This window comes from Chelonia mydas, chromosome 20, assembly GCF_015237465.2.
Source record: "Chelonia mydas isolate rCheMyd1 chromosome 20, rCheMyd1.pri.v2, whole genome shotgun sequence".
NCBI classification, from domain to species: Eukaryota; Metazoa; Chordata; order Testudines; family Cheloniidae; genus Chelonia; species Chelonia mydas.
Genome location: NC_051260.2, coordinates 3,698,810 through 3,723,568, shown reverse-complemented (window position 1 = coordinate 3,723,568; position 24,759 = coordinate 3,698,810). Strand labels below are relative to the sequence as shown.

General features: G+C 67.3%; 1 protein-coding gene across 2 annotated transcripts; it reads right to left on the bottom strand.

Annotated features, from left to right (window-relative positions):
• Positions 1-1,005: 1,005 nt before the first annotated feature.
• KIF5A (kinesin family member 5A) lies at positions 1,006-24,759 on the bottom strand. Of its 2 annotated transcripts, XM_037884164.2 has the most exons (30): positions 24,316-24,492; positions 19,416-19,503; positions 18,923-18,996; positions 18,620-18,724; positions 18,250-18,298; positions 17,948-18,003; positions 17,454-17,541; positions 17,056-17,180; positions 16,680-16,784; positions 15,634-15,782; positions 14,945-15,093; positions 14,377-14,552; positions 13,940-14,008; positions 13,614-13,820; positions 13,372-13,518; positions 12,374-12,562; positions 10,897-11,014; positions 10,741-10,808; positions 10,130-10,239; positions 9,885-9,986; positions 9,575-9,635; positions 9,405-9,476; positions 8,932-9,036; positions 7,559-7,579; positions 4,839-5,055; positions 4,359-4,500; positions 4,143-4,225; positions 3,724-3,751; positions 3,367-3,456; positions 1,006-2,689 (listed from the first exon to the last, which is right to left on the bottom strand). In XM_037884164.2, exons 1-29 carry the CDS (start codon positions 24,442-24,444, stop codon positions 3,378-3,380), a joined length of 3,111 nt encoding a protein of 1,036 aa, XP_037740092.1. In that variant the 5' UTR covers positions 24,445-24,492; the 3' UTR covers positions 1,006-2,689; positions 3,367-3,377. The 2 variants fall into 2 exon arrangements, with proteins under 2 accessions (XP_037740092.1, XP_037740093.1); XM_037884165.2 differs by lacking the exon at positions 7,559-7,579 and having other exon boundaries at positions 24,316-24,759.

Genomic DNA, 24,759 nt, shown 5'->3' with positions numbered 1-24,759 from the left:
GTTCAGCCTCCAGGGCTAGCAGCTCTTGGGCCCATGAGCCACCTGTACGTGTGTGTCACAAGGGCGCAACCCCTCCTGAGACCTCCCACGTATCAGATGGGAGCTGAGGCAGGTCACGTACCCCCAGCTGGGCCGGATCAGAGCCAAGAGGTTCCTGATCTAATTCCCGCTCCCGGCCATCCCCTTGATGCCCGGCACAGCATCACGCCCCAAGGGGCAGCCCCCCAGCCACCACACGGTCACTTCATCCCTGCCCTCAGCTTCCCCTTCATCCCTCCTCTGCTGCAAACCAGGCTTGGGGGTTCTCTTGGGCACATCCACCCCTGTGCGCAGCCACAGCCTTGCATGGGGATCAGAAACCAGAGCTCAGGGATGATTCCGTGGGCTGGTCATGGGCAGGCAGATGTGGGCTGTGGGTTGGCATCACTCCCAGGGCACAAAACTGGCAGGAGGGGTTGTGCTCAGGGCCAGGCTAACATCCCTTCTACAGCACGTGAGGGTTGCTCCTGCCCTGGGAGGCTGCGGCTGGCTCTGAGGTTCTTTTACGTACAAAGTGAAATAGCTGTAAATGGTGGGCTGGGAGGAGTCAGGCTCAGGGCCAGTCGAGGAGCAGGAGGTCAGTTCTGTCCTAGCTTTCGCCTGCCGAGGGTTGGCTTTTCTGGGCAGCAGGTTTCTTCCCTGCCCACCATACCACCTTCAGGAGAAAGCTTCCATGCCCAACACTAGGATGGAGGGAGAGATGTTATATTTCCCTACTCTTCAATTCTCAAAAGTCCCATGTCCAGCTTGTTCTCACCTCCCAGGCCAAGGCAGGATAACAGGCCCATGGGCTAGCGAAGGTTATTCCCTTCCCTGCCTGATATAGGAGCCCCCGTTGTGGACCATGCCACCGTGTACAGTGCTGCACAAACAAGACCAAAGGACATTGCCTGCCCACAAGTTTCTTGCTCCTGTCCCATGCCCACTGCTCCACACACACACACACACAGACACCAGGGCGCTCGCTCATTCTCATCTCTTTATTGATCGATTTTTTTTAAACAAACACTTTTTACTCCAACATGCAACATTTTGGTGTGAGGTGAGCAGACGGGGGGTGCGGGTGGGCGGGGCCTGCGTGTTCCTGCCTCTCAGGAGCGGGGCAGAGTGACCCCGACGTAGGGCTGAGGGTGCGCCCGGCCCGCTCTGCTCTGGGCATATCAGCTGTGGCGATGGGAGAAGAGGGGAGCAGGGGAGGTGGTCTGCGTGCTTCCCTTTGGGACACACATACGCAAGCTAGAGGCGGCTGCCCTCCAGCCCAGCTACTCCGTGACACAGAAAAAAGACACCAACGTGGGTTTAGCAGCTTTGGTTTGTCCAGAACAGCACCGTGCAGGATGCCCGGGCCCCATAGGCTAAGCTGTACAATGGGCATCGTGGGGAGGGGCAAAGCCGCACACGTAGTTTTCACATTGGCAGTATCCCCCCATTTTATAGCACAGCATCTCTGCCCCCAAAGCTCCCCACCTGCTAGCTCTGACGGGAGCCCCCCTCTCTCTGGAAGGCACCCAGAGGAGACGAGCAGTGTGCACCCCCACCCCCTCCTGGCTCAGTAGCCTGGTGAGCGAGGCTGAGGGGCATACAGGCTCCCAGAGCAGGAAGGAGCCCAGCTCAGACAGTGCCGGGGGGTGGGACCCCTCCTTGGGGGCAGGATGCAGACTGCAGCCCAGATACAGAGCCCTGAGCCCTGCCCAGGAGGGACCCCCCGCAGCACGAGAGCTGGGGCTCCCCGGCATCTCTGTTGAGCCTGCCCGGGGGACAAGGGCTCTCCGGGGGTTCGTCTGACGCTGGGCGAGGCCGGGGAGCAGCTGTCTCCCCAGCATGGCTGCGGTGGAAGGGACAGACGGCCCCTCGGCAGCCGCTGCAGCGCCAAGTCCAGATGCCAGGCTGGGCTGGGGCAGTGCTGGCAGCTTGGGGTGCAGCGAGGCGGGTGGGGGCACTGTCATTGGGGGGACAGAGGGACGAGCCTGAGGCACTGACCTGGCCACGCTGCGGGGCCTCTTCCACCCCAGCGGCATGGCAGGCTGGGGCGGGGGCTCACCCCTTGAGATGAGAAAACAGGCTCCCCGGGCCTGGCAATGCGCCCCTGCTGCTGGCTATGCATAGGGCGCCCCCTGCTGGGGACACCTCTGCCTCAGCAGGTCCCAGTACAGCAGGGGAAGGGCAGCGCCTGGGGGTGCCATGGGCTCTGGGACCCCAGGGCTGGGAGGGGGATGAAGGGGTGTGGGGTGAAATGGCTAATACCCCCCTCTCCATGGGGTGCAGAGGAGTTGGTGCGGGGGGGGGGGGCACTCGTCCTGGGGCCTGGGTTCGATGCCAGACATTCCTCGTGGCGTCTGCTTAAGGCATTTTAAAATCAAGGTGGGTCGGGGCTGGGCCGGAGGGGCCACCGCACCAGCTCCTAGGCCGAGCCCGGGCAGAGCGCCAGGCCCAGGCAAGCCGGGCCCAGACCCGACGGGCGAGCTACGACATCAACGAGCTTGCAAGGACAGAGAGAGCGCGAGAGAGCGAGCGCAGCAGCTGGGAAACGACACAGGAGACGAGAGAGCAGGACAGTCAGACGCGCGGACGGACAGACGGGGGTTAGTAGAGAGGCCCCGGGAAGCCAGAGAGCAGCATGCTGAGCAGAGGCCTCCAGCTCAGTTAGAAACTACAAGAGAAGAGGGGATGGGGTGAGATCTCAAGCCGCCCCGGACAGCAGGGACCTGCCCCGGGGCAAGTTTTGCTCACCCACCAGCGCTGTGCCGGGCAGGGGTCCCGGGGAAGGCCGGCTTGACCTGGGGGCAGGAGGAGGAGGGGCCACCCCCCCCCCCAGCAGTTTTCACAGTAGAACCCCCAGGGCGACACACAATGGAGGAGGGTTAATGCGGGAGGCAGGAGGGGAAGGCACCCAAGGGTGCAGGCGCGATACTGGGGAGCTGGCGGGGCAGTGCCAGCGTGACACTGGGGGGCTCTAGGAAGGTGGTGCACATGATACTGAAAGGCATTGGGGGGGCAGCAACAGTGCGACTGCAGGGGGGTTGGGGGCAGGTGCAATGGGGGGTGTTCTCCGGGAGGGTGCAGATAGCAAGGAGTCCCTAACAGGGGGAGAGAAGTGCAGGGGCAGAGGCCCGCAGGGCAGGGCAGGGCAGGGGCTGCAGGGGCAGGGTAGCCCTCAGCAGGGCGGTCCCTGGCAGGGCGGAGGGTGCAGGGGCAGAGGCCCGTGGCCAGGGTGGTACCCGGCAGAGCAGGGCAGGGGCAGAGGCTCATGGGGCAGTACCCGGCAGGGCGGTTGCAGGGGCAGAGGCCCGCAGGGCAGGGCGGTACCTGGCAGAGCAGGGCACTCACCGGCTGCGTTATTAGCTGGCTGCTGTCTCCTGGTGGAGTGGGAACAGCTTAGCTTGTTCGTCAGCCTGGCAGCTGCAGGGCAGCTCACTTCTGCGGGCAGAGAGAGGGCTCAGCTTTGCCCGCCCCCCAGCTGTGCCCCGGGAGGCCCCTCCCCCTAGTGCCAACCCCCTCCCCAGGCCAGGGCCTGGCTGCTCCAACCCGGGGCACACGGCCTGAACCCAGGGCATGGACGACGCCCTCCCTGTGATACCCCTTGGCTGGGGGATGCCCGGTTCCAACCCCACCCTGTGGGTTGCTGGCCTCCCCCGGAGCCATGCCCCAGCACCCCCCTCCCCCTGCGGGAGCCCCCGGCCTCACCTGTTATCGTTGATGTCTGTGGCATTCCCTGCAGCCCGGCAGACATGGAAAGGAAAGTGCAGTGTCAGGGGGAGGCCCAGCTCCCCCAACATCCTGGCAGCCAGCCCCTGCATCCCTTGCCCTGCCAGTCCTTGAGGGTAGGGGCCCTGGGGTGCTCTCCCAGGACGGGCCCTGGCTATCAGCAGATCTCTGATGGGCTGCAAGTTCTGGTCCCCAGCAGGGCCCTGGCCACCCCAGCAGATGGCCACCTCCAGCCCTCCCCAGCCTCAGCTGCCCGCTCCCCGGCAGCAGCCTCCACCCGGCCGTTCAGCCCAGCTGAAGCCGGCACATCCGAAGGCTCCGTGCTCCCGGCTCCCCCGTCAGGATTTGCCCTTCTCCCCCCGGCGCCCCCCACCCCACGCAGGCTGGGCCCCTCTCACCGTTATCCACGCTCAGCTTCTGGTAGGGGGCCAGGGGGCCGCTGGAGGAGCCCGTGCCGCTGCTGGACGAGGTGTTGGCAAAACTGAGCAAGGGGAGACCCAGACAGACAGAGCCGTCAGAACCGCAGCATGGACAGCCGCTCGCGGGGGGCCACGGCCCAGGGACCGGCAGCCCCTCTGCCGGGGGTTCCCCACCCCCCCATCCCTGGCACTCACTAGGCGTCTGGGGCGGAGCCCTGCCCGTAGGCTGCCTGGTAGTTCTGGAAGAGGCTGTTGGTGTAGCTGACGCTGTCGGAGTTGCGGGCGCCGTAGGGGTTGGTGGGCGAGACCGGGTAGTGCCCCGGCCGCACCGGCTTGGCTGAAAGGGAGAAACCGCCACTGAATCACGGCCCTTGGGAACCCCCCAGCTGTGCAGGCAGCGGGGCAGGCTGGGGGGAGGGCATAGCCCCCAGAGAACAGGGGAGGTGACACCCTCGGCTCACACCATGCTGGCTTGAGGGTCCGGTGGTGCCCACCCCTCATGCCCTCCCCTGCCCACAGGACCACTCCCCGTGGAGAAGGCCAATGCCCCAGGAGTCGCCAAGCCCCCCCCCCCCCCGTGTGCGTGGGGGGTCGGCGGCCCTGAGGCTGGCAGCGCCCGCTCCTGTAGGACATGGGGTGGGGACCCCACTGCCCGGCCCCCGGACGGGCGCTCACCGATCTGCGCCGAGTGGGTGCGCTTGGCGGAGTTCTTGTAGCGCACGGCCTCCTTGATGCGGTCCACCTCCTGCTGGTAACGCCGCTTGTCCTTCATGGCCCCCTCCTTGGCCTCCCTCAGTGCACCCTCCAGGGCCTTAACTCGCTCAGCCGTAGCCCGAAGCCGCTTCTCCAGCTTAGGAAGCTCACAACGCAGATCTGCATTGTCACGAACCAGCTGGGGGCGCCGGAGAGACAAGGGGGTGTCCGCGGAGGCAAGACAAGACCCCCTGAGCCCTCCCCCCCCCGGCCCTACGTAGGGAGCCGCAGGACATCTCGCCCCATCTCCTGCACCCGTCCTGCCCCAGGGCCAGTTGCCTGCTTCAGGGAAAGGAGCCAGCACCCCCGCGCCCCAGCAGCGGGCTAAGGGGTCACCCGCCCTGGGGCAAGACCCCCACCCCATCAGTTTGGGGCTGGGGGGGGGTTGCAGCCCCTCTCACTCCGTCTCTGGGATATGCTCATACACCCCCTGCTCCCAGGTCTGAAGCCCTCTAAGCTCTCAGCCTCAGCGCCCGCCTGCGGCAGGCAGTTCCATAGATCAATTAATCCCGTGCTACATCACTTGCACCAGGGAGTGATGGGGAACAGGGATTCCCACACAGAGGGCTGTGGTGGGACCGGTGGCCCTAGGGCGGGGGCCTTGTAGAGGGCTGATGGCTCCAGCAACCTGCCATCCTTCTTTCAGCCCTACTAGCATATTGAGTTCGGGACCCCTGGGGCGAGGGGGGCCAGTATGGGACAGGGCAAAGGGGTCATGCCCCCTATCTAGGGGCCTGGGGTGCCTCCCCATTGGCGCTCTCTCTCCAGTGCCCATGGAGACTTGGTCAAATTCGTGCCCCTTTCCTTGCCCCCCTCTCCTGCCTCCTTATGTGGAGCCAGGCTTGAGGCTGCATGGCGCAGGGCACACGTTGGCTGAAAGGCTGGAGAGCTGCGGGGCAGCTGGGGGGGCCCACAGGAAGGTGGGGGGCAGGTACCTACCATCTCCAGGCTGACCCCACACCCCCCAGCTCTGCCAGGCACAAGCCCCCAGCCCCAGGCAGGCCGTGCCGCCAGGCGTGTGGCATGCAGGCGGCAGCGGTGGGGCAGAGCAGAAGCCGAGCGCGTGGCAGAGGGGAGCGTGGAAGCGGGAGGCAAGCTGCGCGGGATGGAGAGGGACGGTCGCCGTCTGGCACAGCCGCCGTGGGCGAGGGGCGGGCAAGAAAATGTTTGAGATCACACAGCAGAGAACGTAAGACCATAAGAATGGGCATACGGGGTCAGACCATCTAGCCCAGTATCCTGTCTCCCAACAGTGGCCAGTGCCAGGTGCCCCAAAGGGAATGAACAGAACAGGGAATCATCAAGTGATCCATCCTCTGCTGCCCATTCCCAGCTTCTGGCAAACAGAGGCAAGTGGCACTATCCCTGCCCATCCTGGCTAATAGCCATTAATGGACCTATCCTCCAGGAACTTCTCTAGTTCTTTTTTGAACCATGTTATAGACTTGGCCTTCACAACATCCTCTAGCAAGGAGTTCCACAGGTTGACTGTGCACTGTGTGAAGAAATACTTCCTTGTGTTTGTTTTAAACCCACTGCCTATAAATTTCATTTGGTGACCCGCTAGTTCTTGTGTTTATTAGAAGGAGTAAATAACACTTCCTGATTTACTTTCTCCACACCAGTCATGATTTTATAGACCTCTATCACATCCCCCCTTAGTCATCTCTTTTCCAAGCTGAAAAGTCCCAATCTTATTAATCTCTCCTCATACGGAAGCCGTTCCATACCCCTAATCATTTCCTTTGCCCTTTTCTGAACCTTTTCCAATTTCAGTACATCTGTTTTGAGATGGGGCGACCACATCTGCACGCAGTATTCAAGGTGTGGGCGTCCCATGGATTTATAACGAGGCAACATGATATTTTCTGTTTTATTATCTATCCCTTTCTTAATGATGCCCGACATCCTGTTTGCTTTTTTGACTGCACGTTGTGTGGCTGTTTTCAGAGAACTATCCACAGTGACTCCAAGATCTCTTTCTTAACAGCTAATTTAGACCCCATCATTTTATAGGTATAGTTGGGATTACATTTTCCAATGTGCGTTACTTTGCATTTATCAACAGTGAATTTCGTCTGCCATTTTGTTGCCCAGTCACCCAGGTCTGAGAGATCCCTTTGTACCTCTTCGCCGTCTGCCTGGGACTTAACTGTCTTGAGCAGTTTTGTATCATCTGCAAATTTTGCCACCTCGCTGTTTACCCCTTTTCCCAGATCATTTATGAATACGTTGAATAGGACTGGTCCCAATACAGACCCCTGAGGGACACCACTATTCACCTCTCTCCATTCTGAGGGCCCAGCTTGGCCTGCCTGAGGGGTGCCCATGGGAAGGGGGGCACAGACCCTCCCTATCCTGCATGGCCCATCCCGGGTGCTGCCCAAGCCCCCTGCCTCCCAGGGAACAGGGAGAAAGGGGCACTCAGGGATGCTGCCAGGGGAGGGAAAGTGCCCAGGCTCCTGGCGGGCACTGTCCCTGGCACAAGAAACTGTCCCGACTGCAGCTGGAGGAGGGGAGGTTTTTGGGAGGGAGGGGGGAGGGGCTGCATCTGAACCCTTGAGTGAGCTCTGCAAACATTTCCTGCCCGCCCCGGCCCTGCCTGCCCGGCGAGGGAGCAGGCTTGGGGGGGGGTACGGTACCTTGGAGACCCAGAGATCCAGCTAGGGAAAGGCAGCGAAAGGGGACACAGAGCAGTGACTCAACACCGCGCGGCACCTGGGGGCAGCCCCCCGACCCCATCTGCCTCCCACGGGCCCCAGGGCATCAGGCAGGAGATGGGGAAGGGCTCCGTGGGCAGGGCCACAGCTCGGGGCAGGGGAAGCAGCCAGGTTATGCCCAGCCTGGGCAAGTGGCTGCATCCCCTCTCCCCCATGGCACTATGCTTCAGCCCCTCGGGGGGCACAGGAAGGCCAGCCTGACACCCCCACTCCCAGCGCAGGGATGTGGGGGGAACGGGACGCCAAGGCGCAAGGGGAGGGGGAGCTGGAGAGACACAGAATGGATGGAGACGGGCACAAGTCAGGGATGGGGGACAAAGGAGGGGGGTTAGGCAGGGCCAGATGGGGTGTGGGGGAAGGAGGGGGCTTGACGGGGAGGGAGAGGCCTAGGCAGGGGCTGACAGGGGTGGGGGTCAAGGCAGAGCTGGGAGGGGGTGCGGGGGAAAGCACGGCCAAAGCCCACATTCACGCTCCCCGCTCTGGGAGCTGGGCATGCACTCCCCAGGCTCCGCCCCCCTGCACCCCAGTGCCAGCCGGCCCAGGCTCTGCCCCACAACGCAGCATGTGCCAGACAGCCCCCCTGCCCCCCACCACCGGGGAGGGGACACTCATAGGGGAACAAGGTGGGGAGTGTTGCCTGATCTCCCCTGTGGCGCACCTCCTCCGCCCCAGAGCAGGGGAGACGGGAAGAGCAGACTCAGCCCCCCGGTGCCAAATGCATGACAGGTGTGATGAGTCTGGCGTTCTCAGCCCAGGTGCCATGGTGACAGTCACTCTAAGGCCCCAGGGTGGGGGGTGCCCCAGAGGAGACCGCTGCAGATGGCACTAGATGGGGTCAGACCCAGCCAGGGGCTGGTGGGGTCAGGGCACTGGCAGCACTGTTGGGGGGTGGTGGCATGGATTTGGGGGGTCAGCCCAAGCTGGGCAGCAGAGGAGGGGGGCTCCGGGCTCAGGACAGGCATGGAGGTTCGTGAGCAGTGCACAACACACATGGATCAGAAAATAAAAACAGACAATGCCAATGGGGGGGGTGGGGTCCTGTGACCTCCCTCCAGCCCCCCAACGGGCCCGCCCAGTGCCAGGCAGTGGCACAGAGGGTACCCCCAGGGCAGAGGGCACATCCCCTGCCGGTCTGCACAACCCACTCGGTGCCCCCGGGCACCCCGCTCACAGCGAGTGCCCCCCACCCCAGCCAGTTCCAGATGAGCCCTCCCCACCTCTCCATGCTGGCTTTGTTCCAGCCCCCCCACTCCTGCTCCGGCTGCCCCCCGCAGGCGCTCGGCCCCTCCCCCTACCTGTTTGTGAACCTTTGTAAGCTGCTCCAGGTTGTTCTCAAGAAAGGAAATCTTCTGCTTCTGAGAATGGGCCCCCCCACTGTCCTCGGGTTCCATCTCTGCGCTCTGGGGGGCACAGGGAAGGGGGCACCGGGGTGAAGCATGGCCACAGCCACCCAGCTGGCAGGGAGGTGCTCTACGGGGGAGGGAGGGGCTGGTACTGGCTCAGCGGGGCACAGGGCTGGGGAAGCCAGGATTGGCACCGGCCCAGGAAGGTTGGGGCAGGGCAGGACTGGGGCCAGGGGGCCTGGCACCGGCTTCGGGGGTTGGGGCAGGACTGGCACTGGCTTGGGGGACAGAGACAGGGCAGGACTGGGGCCGGGGGGGCCTCCCACCAGCTCGGGGGGTTAAGGCAGGACTGGGGCCGGGGGGTCTGGCACCGGCTGGGGGCGCAGGGCCAGGATCATGGCTCAGCCAGGCTGGACTCCACTCACTTTCTTGACTCGAGTCGTGACGTCTTGAACGAAAAGCTTGCGCAGGTTGTGAAGGGTCTGGAGCTCCCGGGCCTGGGGCAGAGACGGACAAACAGAGCTGAGGTCAGGACAGGTTCCCCCCACACCGGCCCTCCCCACCCCCCAGCTCCGGGGAGCTCCCCAATACTTACGACAGTCTCCTCCAGCCCCTTGAGATCCTGCTTCGACTGCTCGTGGCGCTCGTACAGAAATCTGGGGGGGAGGCAGAGGAGACGGGGGTCAGGCCCCACATTCCACCCTGGGGCTGGGGGGAGGGGGCGACCCTAGAGGGTGGAGCTGGTCCTGGGACTGGGGGGCCGCATTGGCCCCACGTGGGGTGGAATCTCAGCCCTGGTCCTGGGGAGAGCGGGACCCAGCCCCAGCCCCGGCCCGGGGGGAGGGGGGGTCTCAGCTCCAGGAGTGGGGGGTGGGGGTCATGGGGGGGGGGCAGGCGGGGCTCACGTCAGCTCCTGCAGTTTGGTGGTTTTCTCCTGCTCCTCGCTCTTGAGTTTCTCGTAGTCGGCCCGGAGCTGCTCCAGCTCCAGCTGCAGCTTCTGGTTCAGGCTGCGGCGGGACAGAGACAGACGCGGTCAGTGCCGGGGGCCCCGGGGCCCCGTCCGGCCCCCCTCGATCCTGAGCCCCTCCCCGTCCGGGACACCCCCCACCCCACCCCCGCGGGGTGTCTGGAGGCCGGAGGGGTCACTCACTCCTTCAGCTCGTCGATGACCTTCTGCTTCTCGTTGATCTCGTCCCGCAGCCGGGCCAGCTGCTTGTGGTGGGCCTCGCGGTGCCCCTCCAGCTGCAGCTCCAGGGCCCGCTGCACCACAAGGGCCAGGGTTAGCACCGGACCCTGCCGGGGGCCCCGCAGCCCCCCAACCCACCCCAGGGGCCCCGGACTCCCCCACTGGGCTCCCCGCCCTGCTCCGAGGGCCGCCCCATCCTGTCCTGGGGGCCCATATCCCCCGCACCGGGCCCCCCATCCTGCCCTTGGGGCCCCCCATCCCGCCCACTGGGCCCCCCATCCCCCCGACTGGGTGTCCTAGACTGCCTAACCAGGCTCGCTGCCCCCACCCCGCCGAGCGGGCCCTAGATTTCCCCCCCACAGGGCTCCCCATTCCCCCCCATCCAGGGGCCCCAGATTCCTCACCGCCCCGCCCCCCCACCCCGATATTCTGCTCCTCTGGGGAAGGATGAGGGGCGAAGGCAGGCGGGAGGAAGGGAGCCCCTTCCCCGGCACAGAGCCCCCTGCCATCCCCCCAGCAGAGGGCACAGAGCCACCCCTCCCCCCAAGAGCGCCGGCTCTGCCCGCCCCACACACCTTGACCTCGTCGGCGTCCTGGATCAGGTCCTGCTCCTGGTCCTTCCGGCCCGCCTCGTGCACGGTCTCTACAGGCCCAGGAGCAGAGGGTTAGGGGGACCCCGGCACCCCGCCCCACAGCCCCCTGCCCAGGCGGGGCGGGACCCCCACACGCACCTTGGGCCTGCAGCTTGGCCAGCTCCTCGCTCAGCGCGTCGTACGACTCCTCCAGGTGCCGCTTCTTCAGCTCCACGCTGTGCATGTACTCGCTCAGCGACCGGATCTTGGCCTCGTGCTGCGGGGGAGCCGGGGGGCCCTGAGCTCGCAGGGGGCCCCACGGCCCCATCGCACCCGCCCTCAGCCGCACGGCCCCGGCCCCATCGCACCCGCCACAACCCCATCACACCCACCCTGGTCCCATCACATCCAGCCCCACGGCCCCATCACACCCACCACGACCCCATCACACCCAGCCCCACGGCCCCATCACACCCGCCCTGGTCCCATCACACCCGCCCTCAGCCCCACAGCCCCGGCCCCATCACACCCGCCCTCAGCCCCACGACCCTGGTCCCATCACACCCAGCCCTGGTCCCATCACATCCAGCCCCACGGCCCCATCACACCCACCACGACCCCATCACACCCAGCCCCACGGCCCCATCACACCCACCCTGGTCCCATCACACCCGCCCTCAGCCCCACGGCCCTGGCCCCATCGCACCCACCACAACCCCATCATACCCACCCTGGTCCCATCACACCCGCCCTCAGCCCCACGGCCCCAGCCCCATCACACCCGCCCTCAGCCCCACGACCCTGGTCCCATCACACCCAGCCCTGGTCCCATCACATCCAGCCCCACGGCCCCATCACACCCGCCCTCAGCCGCACGGCTCCGGCCCCATCACACCCGCCACGACCCCATCACACCCAGCCCCACAGCCCCATCACACCCGCCCTGGTCCCATCACATCCAGCCCCACGGCCCCATCACACCCGCCCTGGTCCCATCACACCCGCCCTAAGCCCCACAGCCCCGGCCCCATCACACCCGCCCTCAGCCCCACGACCCTGGTCCCATCACACCCAGCCCGGTCCCATCACATCCAGCCCCACGGCCCCATCACACCCGCCCTCAGCCCCACGGCTCCGTCCCCATCACACCCAGCCCCACGGCCCCATCACACCCCCCCCCAGCCGCACGGCCCCGGCCCCATCACACCCAGCCCCACGGCCCCATCACACCCAGCCCCACGGCCCGGGTCCCACCACACCCAGCCCCACAACCCCATCACACCCACCCCAGTCCCATCACATCCAGCACCATAACCCCACGGCCCCACCACACCCACCCTCAGCTCCACGGCCCCATCACCCCCAGCCCCATGGTCCCATGGCCCCGGCCCCATCCCACCCACCTACAACCACAGCCCCATCACACTTGGCCCCAGCCCCAGGGCCTCATCACACCCGCCCCCGACCACATCACACCCAGCCCCACGGCCCTGGCCCCATCACACCCGCCCTCAGCCCCACGGCCACGGCCCCATCACACCCAGACCCTGCCCAGGAGCCAGCCCACGGCCCCTACCCCCGCCCCCCAGCAAGGCACCACCCCCATTTCTGCCGTCCCACGGCTCCCGCCCCTCACCTGGGAGATGAGCAGCTGGCAGGCGGCCAGCTCCCGGCCCGTCACGGCCATCTTCCGCTGGCACTCGACCTGCAGCGCCTCCAGCTGGCGGCATCGCTTCACCACCCCCTTCACCTCCGCCTTTATCTTGCTGATGTAGAGCCGGGCGACCGTGAACTCCTCCTCGATGGCCCCGCTGATCTCCACCGGCTGGGGGGGCAGGGAGCTGAGAGCCGGCCCCGGCCCCCTCCCTCCACGCCGTTCCCCTCCCCTCCCCCGTGCCCCGACCCCCACCCCGCTGAGAGCCAGCCCTGCCCCCCTCCCCCTCCCCACACCTCGTCCCCCTCCCCGCACCCCGCTGAGAGCTGCCCCCTCCCCCCACCCCGTCCCCCTACCCCCCGTGCCCCTCCCTGCACCCCGCTGAGAGCCGCCCCCTCCCGCACCCACCCATGTCCCTCCTGTCCCCCCACCCCATCCCCCCACCCCACTGAGAGCCGCCCTCTGCCCCCTCCATCCCATCCCCCTTCCCCACTGATCTCCACCGGCTGGGGGGGCAGGGAGCTGAGAGCCGGCCCCGGCCCCCTCCCTCCACGCCGTTCCCCTCCCCTCCCCCGTGCCCCGACCCCCACCCCGCTGAGAGCCAGCCCTGCCCCCATCCCCCTCCCCACACCTCGTCCCCCTCCCCGCACCCCGCTGAGGGCTGCCCCGTCCCCCCACCCCGTCCCCCTACCCCCCGTGCCCCTCCCTGCACCCCGCTGAGAGCCGCCCCCTCCCGCACCCACCCATGTCCCTCCTGTCCCCCCACCCCATCCCCCCACCCCCTCCCCCTTCCCCCACCCCACTGAGAGCCGCCCTCTGCCCCCTCCATCCCATCCCATCCCCCTTCCCCACTGACCTCCACCGGCTGGGGGGGGGGGAGCTGGGTGCCGCCCTTTGCCTGTCCCACCCCACCAGTCCAGCCCTCCTTCACCCTCCCTCCCCGCTCAATCCTGCCCCTCCCCACCCCCGTCCCCTCTCACCAGCTTGATCTCCCCGTTGCCCACGATGACGCTGAACTCGCTCAGGTCCTTCATGAGCCCGTTGAGCACCTCGGCCACGCGCTTGCGCTGACGGGTGCCGAACTCCTGGAGGCGCTGCAGCTCCGTCTCCAGGGCCAGCAGGGTGCTCTGCCGGGGCGGGGAAGCGCGGGTTAGCCCCGGAGCAGGCCCCGGATCAGGGCCCCCCCCCCCGCTCAATGCCCTTAGCGCCCCCCCCCGCTCACCACTTTCTGGGACAGCTCGTCCACCAGCAGCTGGTTCTGCTGCCCCTTCTCCTCGGCCTCCTGGGCCTTCTGGTCGTAGTTGAGGGCCAGCTCCTCCAGAGCCTGCAGCACCTCGCGCACCTCCTCCTTGGCCGAGTCGTTCTCCACCTGCAGCCGGCCCAGCTCCCGCTGCACCTTCTCGTTGTCCCCCCGCGTCGACACCAGCAGCTGCGGGCGGGGGGGGGGGGGGCACAGCCGGTCAGGCAGGGAGCCCCCGCCAGGAGAAGAGGGGGCTCCCCTGGGGTCCAGCCCCCTCCCGCCCTCCGCCCCCCCGCCCAGGCTCTCACCTCCTCCTGCTCCAGCATCTGCTGCGAGAGCTTCTCCATCAGCTGGCTCTGCTGGTTGATCTCGTCGTCCTGGGAGGGGGGGGAAGGAGACGGGAGGAGGGTCAGAGCCACCCGCCCCACGGGCACCCCCCGATCTGCTGCGCGGCACCCCTGGGCTCAGAGGACAGAGAAGGGGCTGGAACCATGAGGTGTCGGGCGGGCTCTCTGGCCTGTACTGGCTGGCAGGTTCGGGGGGCGGGGTGCTGCGCCCAGAGAGGTCTGGGTCTTGGAAAGCCTGCAGTGGGAGGCCGGGGGGCACAGTGCACCCAGGGGTCTGTGTGTGCCCTGGCATCTCCCTGCATGGGCGGGGGCTGCAGGAAGGGAGGGGGCACAGGAGGGGCAGTGGGCACAGGGGGGGGGGGCAGCAGGCACGGGGGGGGGGCAGCGTCCCGGCTGACCTTGTCGTCGAGCTGCTTGTACAGTTTGCGGATCTCCTCCTCGTACTTGCGCCGCTCCTCCTCGGAGATGCGGATGACGATGGACGAGGCGTTGTCGTTGACGGGGGTCTCGTCACAGGTGTCGGGCGCCGGCTTCTCCTCCTCGCTCAGCTGCTCCGTCTCTGGCACATTCTCCCCTGGGGGCGTGGGGGGGGGCAGGGTAACCCCCTGGAGCCGAAACAGGGGACCCCCCACCCACCCACCCACCAGCTCCCAGGGACAGCCAGAAACTCAGCCCTGGAGAACGAAGCTCCCTCCCCACAGAACAGGGTGAGCTCCCCTTCCCACCCGGATGCCTGGGTCCCTTGGGCCGACCTCACTGTTCCTCCAGCAGCTGGGTGAACTCCACCCTCCCACCTGGATGCCTGGGTCCCCCAACTAGGCCTCACCGTTCCTCCAGCAGCAGGGTCAGCTCCCCCTCCCCACCCGGACGCCTGGGTTCCCTGGCCCAGCCTCACCGTTCCTCCAGCGGCTGAGTGAGCTCTCCCCATCCCCACCCGGACGCCTGGGTTCCCCGGCCCGGCCTCACCATTCCTCCAGCGGCTCAGCTCAGCCTCCAGCTTCCCGATCGTCTCCTTCATCGTCTTATTCTTCTCCTTCTCCTTCTCATACTTCTTCTTCCACTGCTCAGCCGTCAGCTCCAGGTTCACCGATGCGGTGTTCTTGATGGTCTTGGCCCTGGAGGGGAGGCAGGGGTGGCCCTTTCATATGGGGCCCACAAAACAGCCCTGGCCCCAACTCTCCATTCTCCAGCGCTGCCTCCCGGGGCCAGAGCCCCCCGGGGAGTCGATCCCCCGGCCGCAACGATCCCTCCAGCTGGGGTTTCCCCTGAACTCCCCCTAGCGCCCTGCTCTGGTTCTCCGCCCCCCACCCCCGTCTCTGCCCGCTCCCTGGATCCGGAACACCCCGACGTGGGGAACCAAGCAACCCCAGTCCGGCCCTCAGCCTCTCCCGGCACCTGCCCCGGCAGCTCCTGAGCGGATTTTGGGCCACTCCAGACTCCCTTCCGGGTGGGGGGCCACGGTGACCGGCTGCGGGGCAGATCCAGGGGGATTCACAGTGCCAGAGCCCAGCACACCACAGGCGGGTGGGGGAGTCGCACCAGGGGCAGCAGGCGGGCAGCGAGCAGGGAGACCCCCGGGGGCAGCGGGAGACAGCACAGGGAGGGGCCGCCCCCGGGGTAGCAGGCGGCCAGCGCCGCGGGCATGGTTCCGGTACCGTTGGCCGAACATGAGGGTGGACTTGGTCTCGGCGTCGTTGTAGCTGGAGGGTGAGCAGCAGATGAACATGGTCGTGCGGCAGTTCCCGCCCAGCGAGTCCTGCAGGATCCGCGTCATCTTGCTGTCCCGATAGGGCACATAGCTCTTCTGCAAGGGGCACAGGAGGGGAGTTATGGGGGGGGGGGGCGCTGGGACGAAGCGGGAAGGGTCGGTAACAGTTTTTTTGACCCCGATGTGCTCCTGTTTCCCCTCCAAGGCATGGCTGCCCAGGTTGGGGGGCGGGGGAGGGAAACTGAGGCACGCCCAGGATTCATACAAAATAGTGACCGAAAATTCCCACTTTGGTTTTACCAGAGACCCGGCACTGGGCTTGGCCTCCGGGGCGGGGGGCAGGGGCTGAACGGCAGGGAAGGCGGAAAGCTGGGGGGGCGTTGCTGCAGAGATCGGGAGACCCATCTCCCGGTGGCCGTGGGACTCGCCAGCCTGCAGAGGGCAAGGGGGGCTCGTGGAGCCCCCAGCCGGGCGTGTGGGCCACCAGTGGCCGGCAGGCCTGGGTGGGTCTCCCCCAGTGGGCACAGCCAGGGCACTGTCAGGCTGTGAGCAGTGGGAGTGATTCGCCCCGGACACCTTGGGTCACCCTGGAAGCATCATGGGGGCACCTCAGGGCAGCAGGGGTGCAGAGGGGGGTTATGGGAGGGTGCCCTGGGATGGGAGGGGCACCCTGGGGTACAGAGGGGCTGGGGGGGAGGGACGGGTGCCCTAGCGGGGAGGGATGCCCAGGGCAGAGGAGGGCTATGGGAGTGGCGCCCTGGGGTGGGAGTGGCGCCCTGGGGCACAGAGGGGCTGGTGGGGAGGGATGGGTGCCCTGGGCACAGGAGGTAGCCAGGCTCAGGTCCCCCAGAGGAGGTGTGGAGAAAGGGGGGGAGCCTGTTGGGGTTGGACCGAGAGGGAGACCCTGAACTCCAGCTCTGGGGTGGGGGGCAGGAGGATCCCCACCCCGAGGAGCCCTGGGGGGGGGGCCCAGGGGGAGGGGGCATCTCTCACCGTCCCCTCCGCCAGGGCCGAGATGACGTTGCCCAGGGCCGACAGCGACTTGTTGATGTTCTTGGCCTCGTCCAGCACGGCCCCTTCAGCCCCCGTCTTGCTGACCTGCCGGCAGAGCGGGTGTCGGTTACGGGGAGCCGGGGGGGGGGCTCCCGTCCCGCCACAGGGTGTCGCCCTCCCAGAGGCGGGGAGCCATGGCGCACGTGGGGTCTCGGCTGCAGGGATGAGCCAAGACCCGTGGGGGCAGGGCCTTCTCACCCGGGACCCAGGTGTCCGGGCAGAGATCCCGAAGCAGGGTGGGGGATGTCCGAGCCCCGCCCGCCCCCGGACACTCTGCCCCTCCCCGCCCCCGCCGCCCGCCCCCCAGCCTTGGCACCTTCTCGCTGCCAGCCAGGTCCACCAGGTAGAGCTTCCCGCTGAGCTTCTGCTCCGTCTCCATGTTCTCCTGCTTGATGTTGATGAGGAAGATGCTGTGGCTGCGGGAACTGTGCTCGTTCATGTCTGGGGGGAGACGCAGGGGTGGGAGGCCCGCCGGCACTGGCCCCCTGTGGGCACAGAGCCCCCCCGTCTCCCCTGGGCACAGAGCCCCCCCCCCGGGCACAGTGTCCAGCCATTGTCCAGCCTCGAGTCAGCAGGGCCCCAGCCCCCATCTGCTCGCCCAGCCCCCCCACTCCTCAGCCCTGGGGGCCGGGGCTGATGAGGACACCGGGACTGGACACCTCCCAGGCCAGGGCCCGGCCCCGGGGCCCCCCCGCCGGTGCCCCAGCTGCTCACTGGTGACGGCCACGTGCCGGTTGGATTTGCCCTCGTCGATCACGTCCAGGATCTCCTCCGGGCTGGAGACAAAGCGCTCAGTGCAGCCCTGCCGGGGGAGCGGGGAGGGTCAGTCTCAGGTGGGGGGGCCCTCTCCCCCCACAGCTTCCCTCAGGGCAGCCCTCCTCCCAAGCCTCACACGGGGGGCCCTCACCCCCCCAGTCCCCCCCCCAGCTTCGCACGGGGGGCTCCTCACCCCCCCACCCCCTCAGGGTGGCCCTCCCTCACAGCCCCTCCTCACCCCCATCAGGCCCCAACCTCCCCACCTCACACTGGGGGCTCCTCACCCTACCCCACAGGGGTCCCCTGCTCTGCTCCCCCACCCCCCGGCTCCCTCCATGCAGCAGGGGATTCTCTTCCAACCCTCTGGCTGCTCCCTCAGTCCCCTTCCCCGCCCCTCCACAGCCCCCCACCTGCTTCCCCCCCCACACGAGGGGACCCCCTCCCCCCCTCACCTTGACATAGGGCACCCGGTTCTTGTCCTCATGCACTGAGAGGTTGGTCTTGGTCACTGGGGAAAGAAAGGGCCAAGCTGGAATGGGGGGAGGGCTCGGGGCTGGGGGGACCGGAGAGGGGCCCCCAGGGCAGAGGGGGTTGGGGATCACACGGGGCCCCCGGCAGCACCCCCTGACCAGCTCCCCCAGCTCAGCCATTCAGGAAGCAGCAGTAGCAGCCCCCTCTGCACCCCACCTCTTGAGCCCCCCAGGGGGCAGCCCCGTCTGTGCCCGCCCCGGCTCTCCTGGGGGGCGTCACTCACCATCCAGCAGGTCCCGAATTTTGTCCAGGTAAATTTCAAAGTAGGAAACCTGGGAAAGACCAAGATGGAGCCATGTGAGCACAGACCAGGGCGTGGGGGGGAGGGCGGGAATGAGCCTATAGGAACCCCCCCCCACGGGCCTCCCAGATCACCCCCTGCAGGTCCCCATAAACCTCCCCATCCTCTTCCACCCCAGAGATCCCCAGTGCTGCCCCCCACCCTGATCTGAGGCCCTCTTCAAATTCCCCCAGAGCCCCCCACCCACTCTCCCCCCATGGCTCTGATCCCCCCATGACTCCCACCCCAGAGCCCCCCCTGGACCCCCTCCCCCACAGCTCTGACCCCAGAGCCCGCCCCCGGCCCCGCTCACCTTGATGTGGAACTCCAGGTTCTCGTCCATGGCGTAGATGTGGTTGAAGATGTCACGGGCGATGCGCGGGATGATGCCCATCAGCTGGGGGTCGTGCAGCTTCCCCTGGGGGCAAGAGGGGGGGGGTCAGCCGTGGGGCCCAGTCTCCCTGGGGAGGGGGCCCAGCTCCAGCCCCCTCCCTGCCTCCCAGCAGATTTTAGGAGAGGCCAAGAGGCCAACTGAGCCCCCCCCCCAACCCGCAGCACCAGCCCCTCGCCCCGGAGGGGGGGCATCACCCTGCCCTCCCAGCCCCGCCTGTCTCACCTCCATGGTGTGGGTCTTCCCCGACGATGTCTGCCCGTAGGCGAAGATGGTGCCATTGTACCCGGCCAGCACATCTGCAAGAGACAGGGGTAAATGAGAGCCCCCTCCCCGTGCCCCTCCCCCTTGCCCCCCTCCTTCCCCCTGCCCCTCCTCCCCTGTCCCCACCCCCATCCCCCTCCCCCTTGCCCCCCTCCTTCCCCCTGCCCCCCCTCCCCTGTCCCCACCCCCATCCCCCTCCCCCTTGCCCCCCTCCTTCCCCCTGCCCCTCCTCCCCTGTCCCCACCCCCATCCCCCTCCCCCTTGCCCCCCTCCTTCCCCCTGCCCCTCCTCCCCTGTCCCCTCCCCCATCCCCCTCCCCCACCCCCTCCTCACTCCCACTGCCCCCAGCCCCTCCTCACCCGCCACTGCCCCCTGCAGCCTGGATCTGCCCCCCCCGTCCTCCCCCCACTGCTAAACTCCGCGCTGGGCTGCCCCCAGTCCCTCCCCTGCTCACCCTTGACGATCTGCATGGCGCAGGCATGGTACACCTGCTCCTGGGTGGTGTTGGGGGGGAAGACGCGGTCGAAGACGTAGGGCTTGCCCTGGGGGGAAGCAAATGGGGTGGGTCAGTCCCCAGGTAGAGACCCCACCCCCTGCCAGGCTGGCGCCACCCCATCCCCGCAATACAGAGGGTTCACCCCGTGGGCCCCCAGGCCGAGCCCGCCCCCTCCCCCCCCACGCAGCCCGGCCTCCTGTGCTCAGGAAAGCAAGGAAATAATACCACAGTGCCAGCTTGCCCCCCAGCTCTGCCGGTGCCCCTCACTCCCGACCCGCAGCCCCCTGCTAGCCCAGCCCTGGGCCCCCCCAGCTCTGCCGGTGCCCCTCACTCCCGACCCGCAGCCCCCTGCTAGCCCAGCCCTGGGCCCCCCCAGCTCTGCCGGTGCCCCTCACTCCCGACCCGCAGCCCCCTGCTAGCCCAGCCCTGGGCTCTCCCATAGAGAAGCCATCACAGAGGGTCCCCCTTGGGCCCCAGTGGGTGGGCACGGGAGACGTGTCTCCAATCCTCACCCCCCCCAGTTCGCTCTGTGCCCCCTCGCTCCTTGGCATGGAGGGGGTGAGGCTGAGTTGACTGGTGCTTCTCCCACTGTCAGGCCCAGCCGGGAGGCTTGTTTCCTGGCTCGCTGCCCCCAGCCTGTGCCCACCCTTGGGGGCTGGGGGCTCTCCCAGGGCTGGGGGCACCAGAGTCAGGGTGTCCTGCCGGAGCAGAACATGGGGGGAGGGGGTCACAACCAGGAGCTCAGGGATGCCTCCCCTCCCCCCCGCCTGGTAGAGCAGGGCAACCCCCCATCCCCCCCAGCCTCCTGGGTGCTGGTGGCGGGGGGGGGGGGGATAAAGAAGCTCCAGACCCAGCAGTAGGAATGGGGCATGGTACAGTGGCTGGACACCACCCTGAGGGAAGAGCATCTGCCCCCCACCCAACCCCCGCAGCACCGGCCTGTTACCCGGGGCCAAGACGGCCCCTCCCTGCAGCAGTGTTAACCCTGGGGGGGGCGGGGCGCCAGCTGGGAGAGGGCTGGGGGTGGGTTGACAACATTTAATAGGAATTAGCCCCCCTTGAGGCAGGAGGGACGCCCCTCCTGTGGGGAGGGGGGACGAGGCAGCGTGTGGGGGGGTCTTGGTCTCCTGAGCAGGCCTGTTTCCCCCTCTCCCGAATCGGACACACAGGCCTCAGAAGGGCCGTACTCCATCTTTTCCCCCCCTCCCCCCACCAAAGAGGCCAGGCCCGCGCCGGGAGCTGTCCAGGTGCTGGAGACGCCCCGGGCCAGGCCCAGCTCTGCCAAGACAGGACAGCAGCTTCCCAGATGGCATGGGGGGCAGGGCTGGGACCCCTGGGAGGGGGTTTGGGGACTGAAGAGCCAGGGGACTGACCGACTTCTTGGAGGGGCCAGACCCCGCCCCCAGTTCAAGAGAGACATGGGACATTATTGATACAGGAGCTAGGCCCTTCACTCCCAACCCGCAGGGGGACTGTTCTTAATGTTTTCTCTGAATACTGTGTGTGTGCCTCAGTTTCCCCTAGGCATTTCTTCAGTATCTAGGTGGGGTGATAAGGGGGTGTGATTGTTTCAGAGCCCTAGAGGGCAAGGGTGTGCAGGGGTCTGCACAAAGAATGGCCAATACCCTGTCTCCTGGGGACTGATGGCCTGGGCCCCTCCCCTGCAATGTGCCAATTGAAGGGGTTGGAGAACAAAGAGATCAGGTGGCCTCCTGGCCCAGGAAAGGGACAAAAGCCAGAGGAGGGCTGGAGGGAGTTTCAGTTTGGAGCTGGCTAGGGAAACGGAGGGAGGCCCAGAACCGGGGTCTGGGCTCCCCACCCCCCAAGAAGGACCTGACTGAGGGGTCCTGTTTTCTGCACCTACAAGCTCTGTTTTGGACCACGTTCCTGTCGTCTAATAAACCTTCTGTTTTACTGGCTGGCTGAGAGTCACGGTGAATGGCAGGAAGTGGGGGGTGCAGGGCCCAGACTCCCCCACACTCCGTGACACCCTGTTAGCCCAGCCCTGGGCTCCCCCCAGCTCTACCAGTGCCCCTCACTCTCAACCCGCAGCCCCATTAGCCCAGCCCTGGACTCTCCTGCCAATGCCCCTTTCTCCCGCAGCCTGGCTCACTCCGGGGCAGAGATGCCAACAAAGCCAAGCCCAGAGGGGAAGCGGCGACGCGCCCGAATGGGGAACTTGGCCAAGGCCCAGCAAACTCATCCCACTTGTGCCCTTGGAATGCAGCACAGACAGAGCAGCGCCGTACCCGCCCCCACGGAGGAGCCCTCTCCAAATGCCCAGCCTAGCCCATGGCCCCCACTCCCCAGGCATTCATTCCTCCTGGAGCCCGGCCCCCCCAGACCCATGCAGGCCCTTCCTTATCCCCCCCACATGGCTAAGAAACCCCTTACGCCCGCGGTGCCACAGGGGGGCGGGGGGAGCAGAGTATTTGTGCCACTCACTGGTCCGCCTGCAGCCCCGATACCCCGGAGCTAGGGTCCACAGGGAGACACAGCCAATGCCCAGCTCGCCAGCTCCTGTCGCCTCTGGCTGGGGCTCCGGGTCCCCAGGGCTCTCCAAAGCCAGCGGCTCCGGACCCGCAACAAGCAAGGGAAAGGTTCAACCCCGGCCGGTGCTGGCAGCTGCCAGCGCGCCCCGTCCCTGCCAGGGCTCTGCAAACTGCCCAACACCTGGGCTGCAAGCCACAGACCCCTCCTCGCCCCCAGCCCACCTGGGGAACTGGGCCTAGAACCTGCGACCTTCAGCACCCACCCGCCCCGCCGAGCTCCAGAGCACTGGAACAGCTAGTCCCTTATGCATCCTTTAGGGGGCACCCACACCGGCCAGGACGTTGGGGGGGCTGCCAGCCTGGCACTGACTCCCATCATGCACCTGGCCAGGGCTCAATAAATAATAATGAATCCACTCAGCCCCCTGCGCCAGGTAGCCGCACTGGCTTGTTATTGTAGGGCCACCCGCAGGGGCTGGCTTTCTGTTGTGAGGGCTGGATTGTTCTGGTCACACAGGCTGGGTTGTTATCGCAGGGGCTCCCAGAAGGGCTGGGTTTGTTATTGTAGGGTCTCCTGCGAGGGCTGCTTTGCCAGCGTGTGAGCTGCTGAGGATAAAGCCACCACAGACGGCCAGGCTCAGACGCTCCGGTGACAGGGGCTGTGTCACGGCTACGCAGCAGGGTGCCCAACCCCCTCGGCTCTCGGCTCCCCTGGCCCACAATCTTCTCCCTGCAGGCGCAAGAGCCTCCTGCCCCACAGCTCCCGCCCCGGGGGCGACCTCCCTGAACCCCCCGCCCCCTCCTCAGGCCCCATGCAAACCCCCGGGGGCCCTAAGTGCGGCCCGGCAGTGAGCGGCGGGAGGGGGGATCCTGCTTGCTCCCCCCACGGGATTCAGGACCAGCTGCTGCAGGGCAGTCACCAGACAAGCTCATTAATCCGGGAGCCGCGGCCTAATCCCTGCCCAGAGAGAGATTCCCCTCCCCGGCTGCCAGCGCGGCCCCCGCCGAGCGCACTCCCTGGGCTCCGGCGGGCTCTCCATGCCCCCACCCCCCCGGCCGTTCCCCAGCCTCAGACGGGAAGGAGAACAGGAGATGGGGGGAGGGGAATGACCGTCCTGTTGTCGTCTGGAGCCGGGCACAATGGGGGGGGGGGGCCTGCAGGGCTGACAGAGCCATGCGTCCGGCGGGTGGCATCGCTGCTGGGTGCGTGGACGGGCAGGAAAGGGCCTTTAGGCCGGGAGGAGAAAAGTGCAGGCATCTTGGCACAGATGCCCCCCAGCTCCGGTCAGACGGCAAAGGGGGGGCCGGGGTGTGAGAGAGCCAGACTGGGGGACGCAGCGTGGTCTAGTGGCTACAGCACTTAACTGGGACACAGGACAGCTGGGCTCTGGCCCTGGGTTCCCCTCCCCTGCTGGGTGACTCGGTTTCCCTTTCAACCTCTTGTCTACTTAGCCTGGGAGCTCTGGGAGGAGGGGACGGTCTCTCTGTCTCTGGAGCGCCTGGTGCGACGGGGGCCCCTGATCTCGGTCCCCGGCGCGAAGGGCCCCCCCCATCTCAGCTGGAGCGTCAGCCCAGGTTACACGCACGACCCTCGTTCTTGGCTAAAGCAAGGGGCTGATTTTGACAACCCCACCCGGGGGCCCCGCGCCCCGCCCTGCCCTCGCCCGCTCTCTCTCCGAGGCCGGGACCCCAGGCTCCTCGACCCCCCAGCCAGGCGGGCAGCTGCGGAGAGAGCGCGTCGGGGGCGCGGACGCCTTGAAGTAAACAACCTGCAGCCCACGGCGCGACCTGCACCATCTGCTCCTCCCCCCCCAAGCCGCACAGGGGCACGGGGGCAAGCTGGCATCGCCAGGCCCCGAGCCTGTCCGAGCAGGGCGGGGCGTTCACCTTTCACCCTCGCAAGGTCGGGGGGGGGGGGGGGGGGATGAGGTGGCCACTTTGCAGGCTAGGGACAGACAGACAGACAGACGGACAGATGGCGGGGGAGGGGAAATGAGCCAGCTGGAGGGCCTGCATGCAAAGGGGGGGGGGGGGGGTCCCCATCCCGGGGGGGAGGGAAGCCAGGGATTTTCTATGGGTCACACACCAGTAGCCAAATCCCCAGCCCTGCTGGCCACACCCAGTTGCCTCGGCTGGGATGGAGGATCCGCAATACAGCCTCCCCCCCCTCCCGCCCCCGCTCTTGGGAGCCCATCTCCCGGCAGCCGCAGAGTTCGGGGGGGCTGGGGAGACCCCCCCAACTCTTTATGCGCTGGGCACGGGGGGGGCCCCCTTCCCCCCGGCCGGGCAGCCCGGGGCCGATGCCGCAGCGGGGAGGAGGGGAGTTGGGGGCGGGGGGCCGCACCGGCGGGGGGGGGGGCACTTACCCCGAGGATGACGCTGTCGTCCCCTTGGAAGAGGGGGATGAATTTGTCCCCCCGCAGGATCTCCGCCTGGTTGAGGGGCCGGAATCGGCAGAGCACCTTGATGCTGCATTCAGTGCTGGGCTCGGCCATGCTGGGCGCTGGGCCGGGGGGGCTGGGCTGGCACTGGGGGGGCGCTGGGCCGGGGGGTGCAGCGCTGGCAAGGGGGGGCGCTGGGTCGTGGGGCGCAGGGCCGGGGATTCTGGGCTGGCGCTGGGATGGGGGGCGCTGGGCGGGCACGGGGGGGCCGCTGGGATGGGGGGGCGCTGGGGTCCCTGCTCGGTCTCTGCCTGCAGCCCGGGCTGCGCGGGGCGGGTGCTGGGGGCGCAGCTGCTGGAGACGCTCCCGCTGGTCCGGCCTCGCCTCGCCCGTGTGAGCCGCGCCGGGTCCCGCTCCTGCGCCAGCCCC

What these genes read in the sequence shown, in the direction of transcription:
- KIF5A (XM_037884164.2), bottom strand. Translation starts at nt 24,444, where the DNA reads ATGGCCGAGCCCAGCACTGAATGCAGCATCAAGGTGCTCTGCCGATTC. An exon ending in ACCCTCATGTTCGGCCAACG is followed by an intron (nt 15,094 to 15,633) that starts GTACCGGAACCA and finishes CCTCCCCTCCAG; the next exon opens with GGCCAAGACCATCAAGAACA. An exon ending in GTCATCGACGAGCTGAAGGA is followed by an intron (nt 9,987 to 10,129) that starts GTGAGTGACCCC and finishes GTCCCGCCGCAG; the next exon opens with CCTGAACCAGAAGCTGCAGC.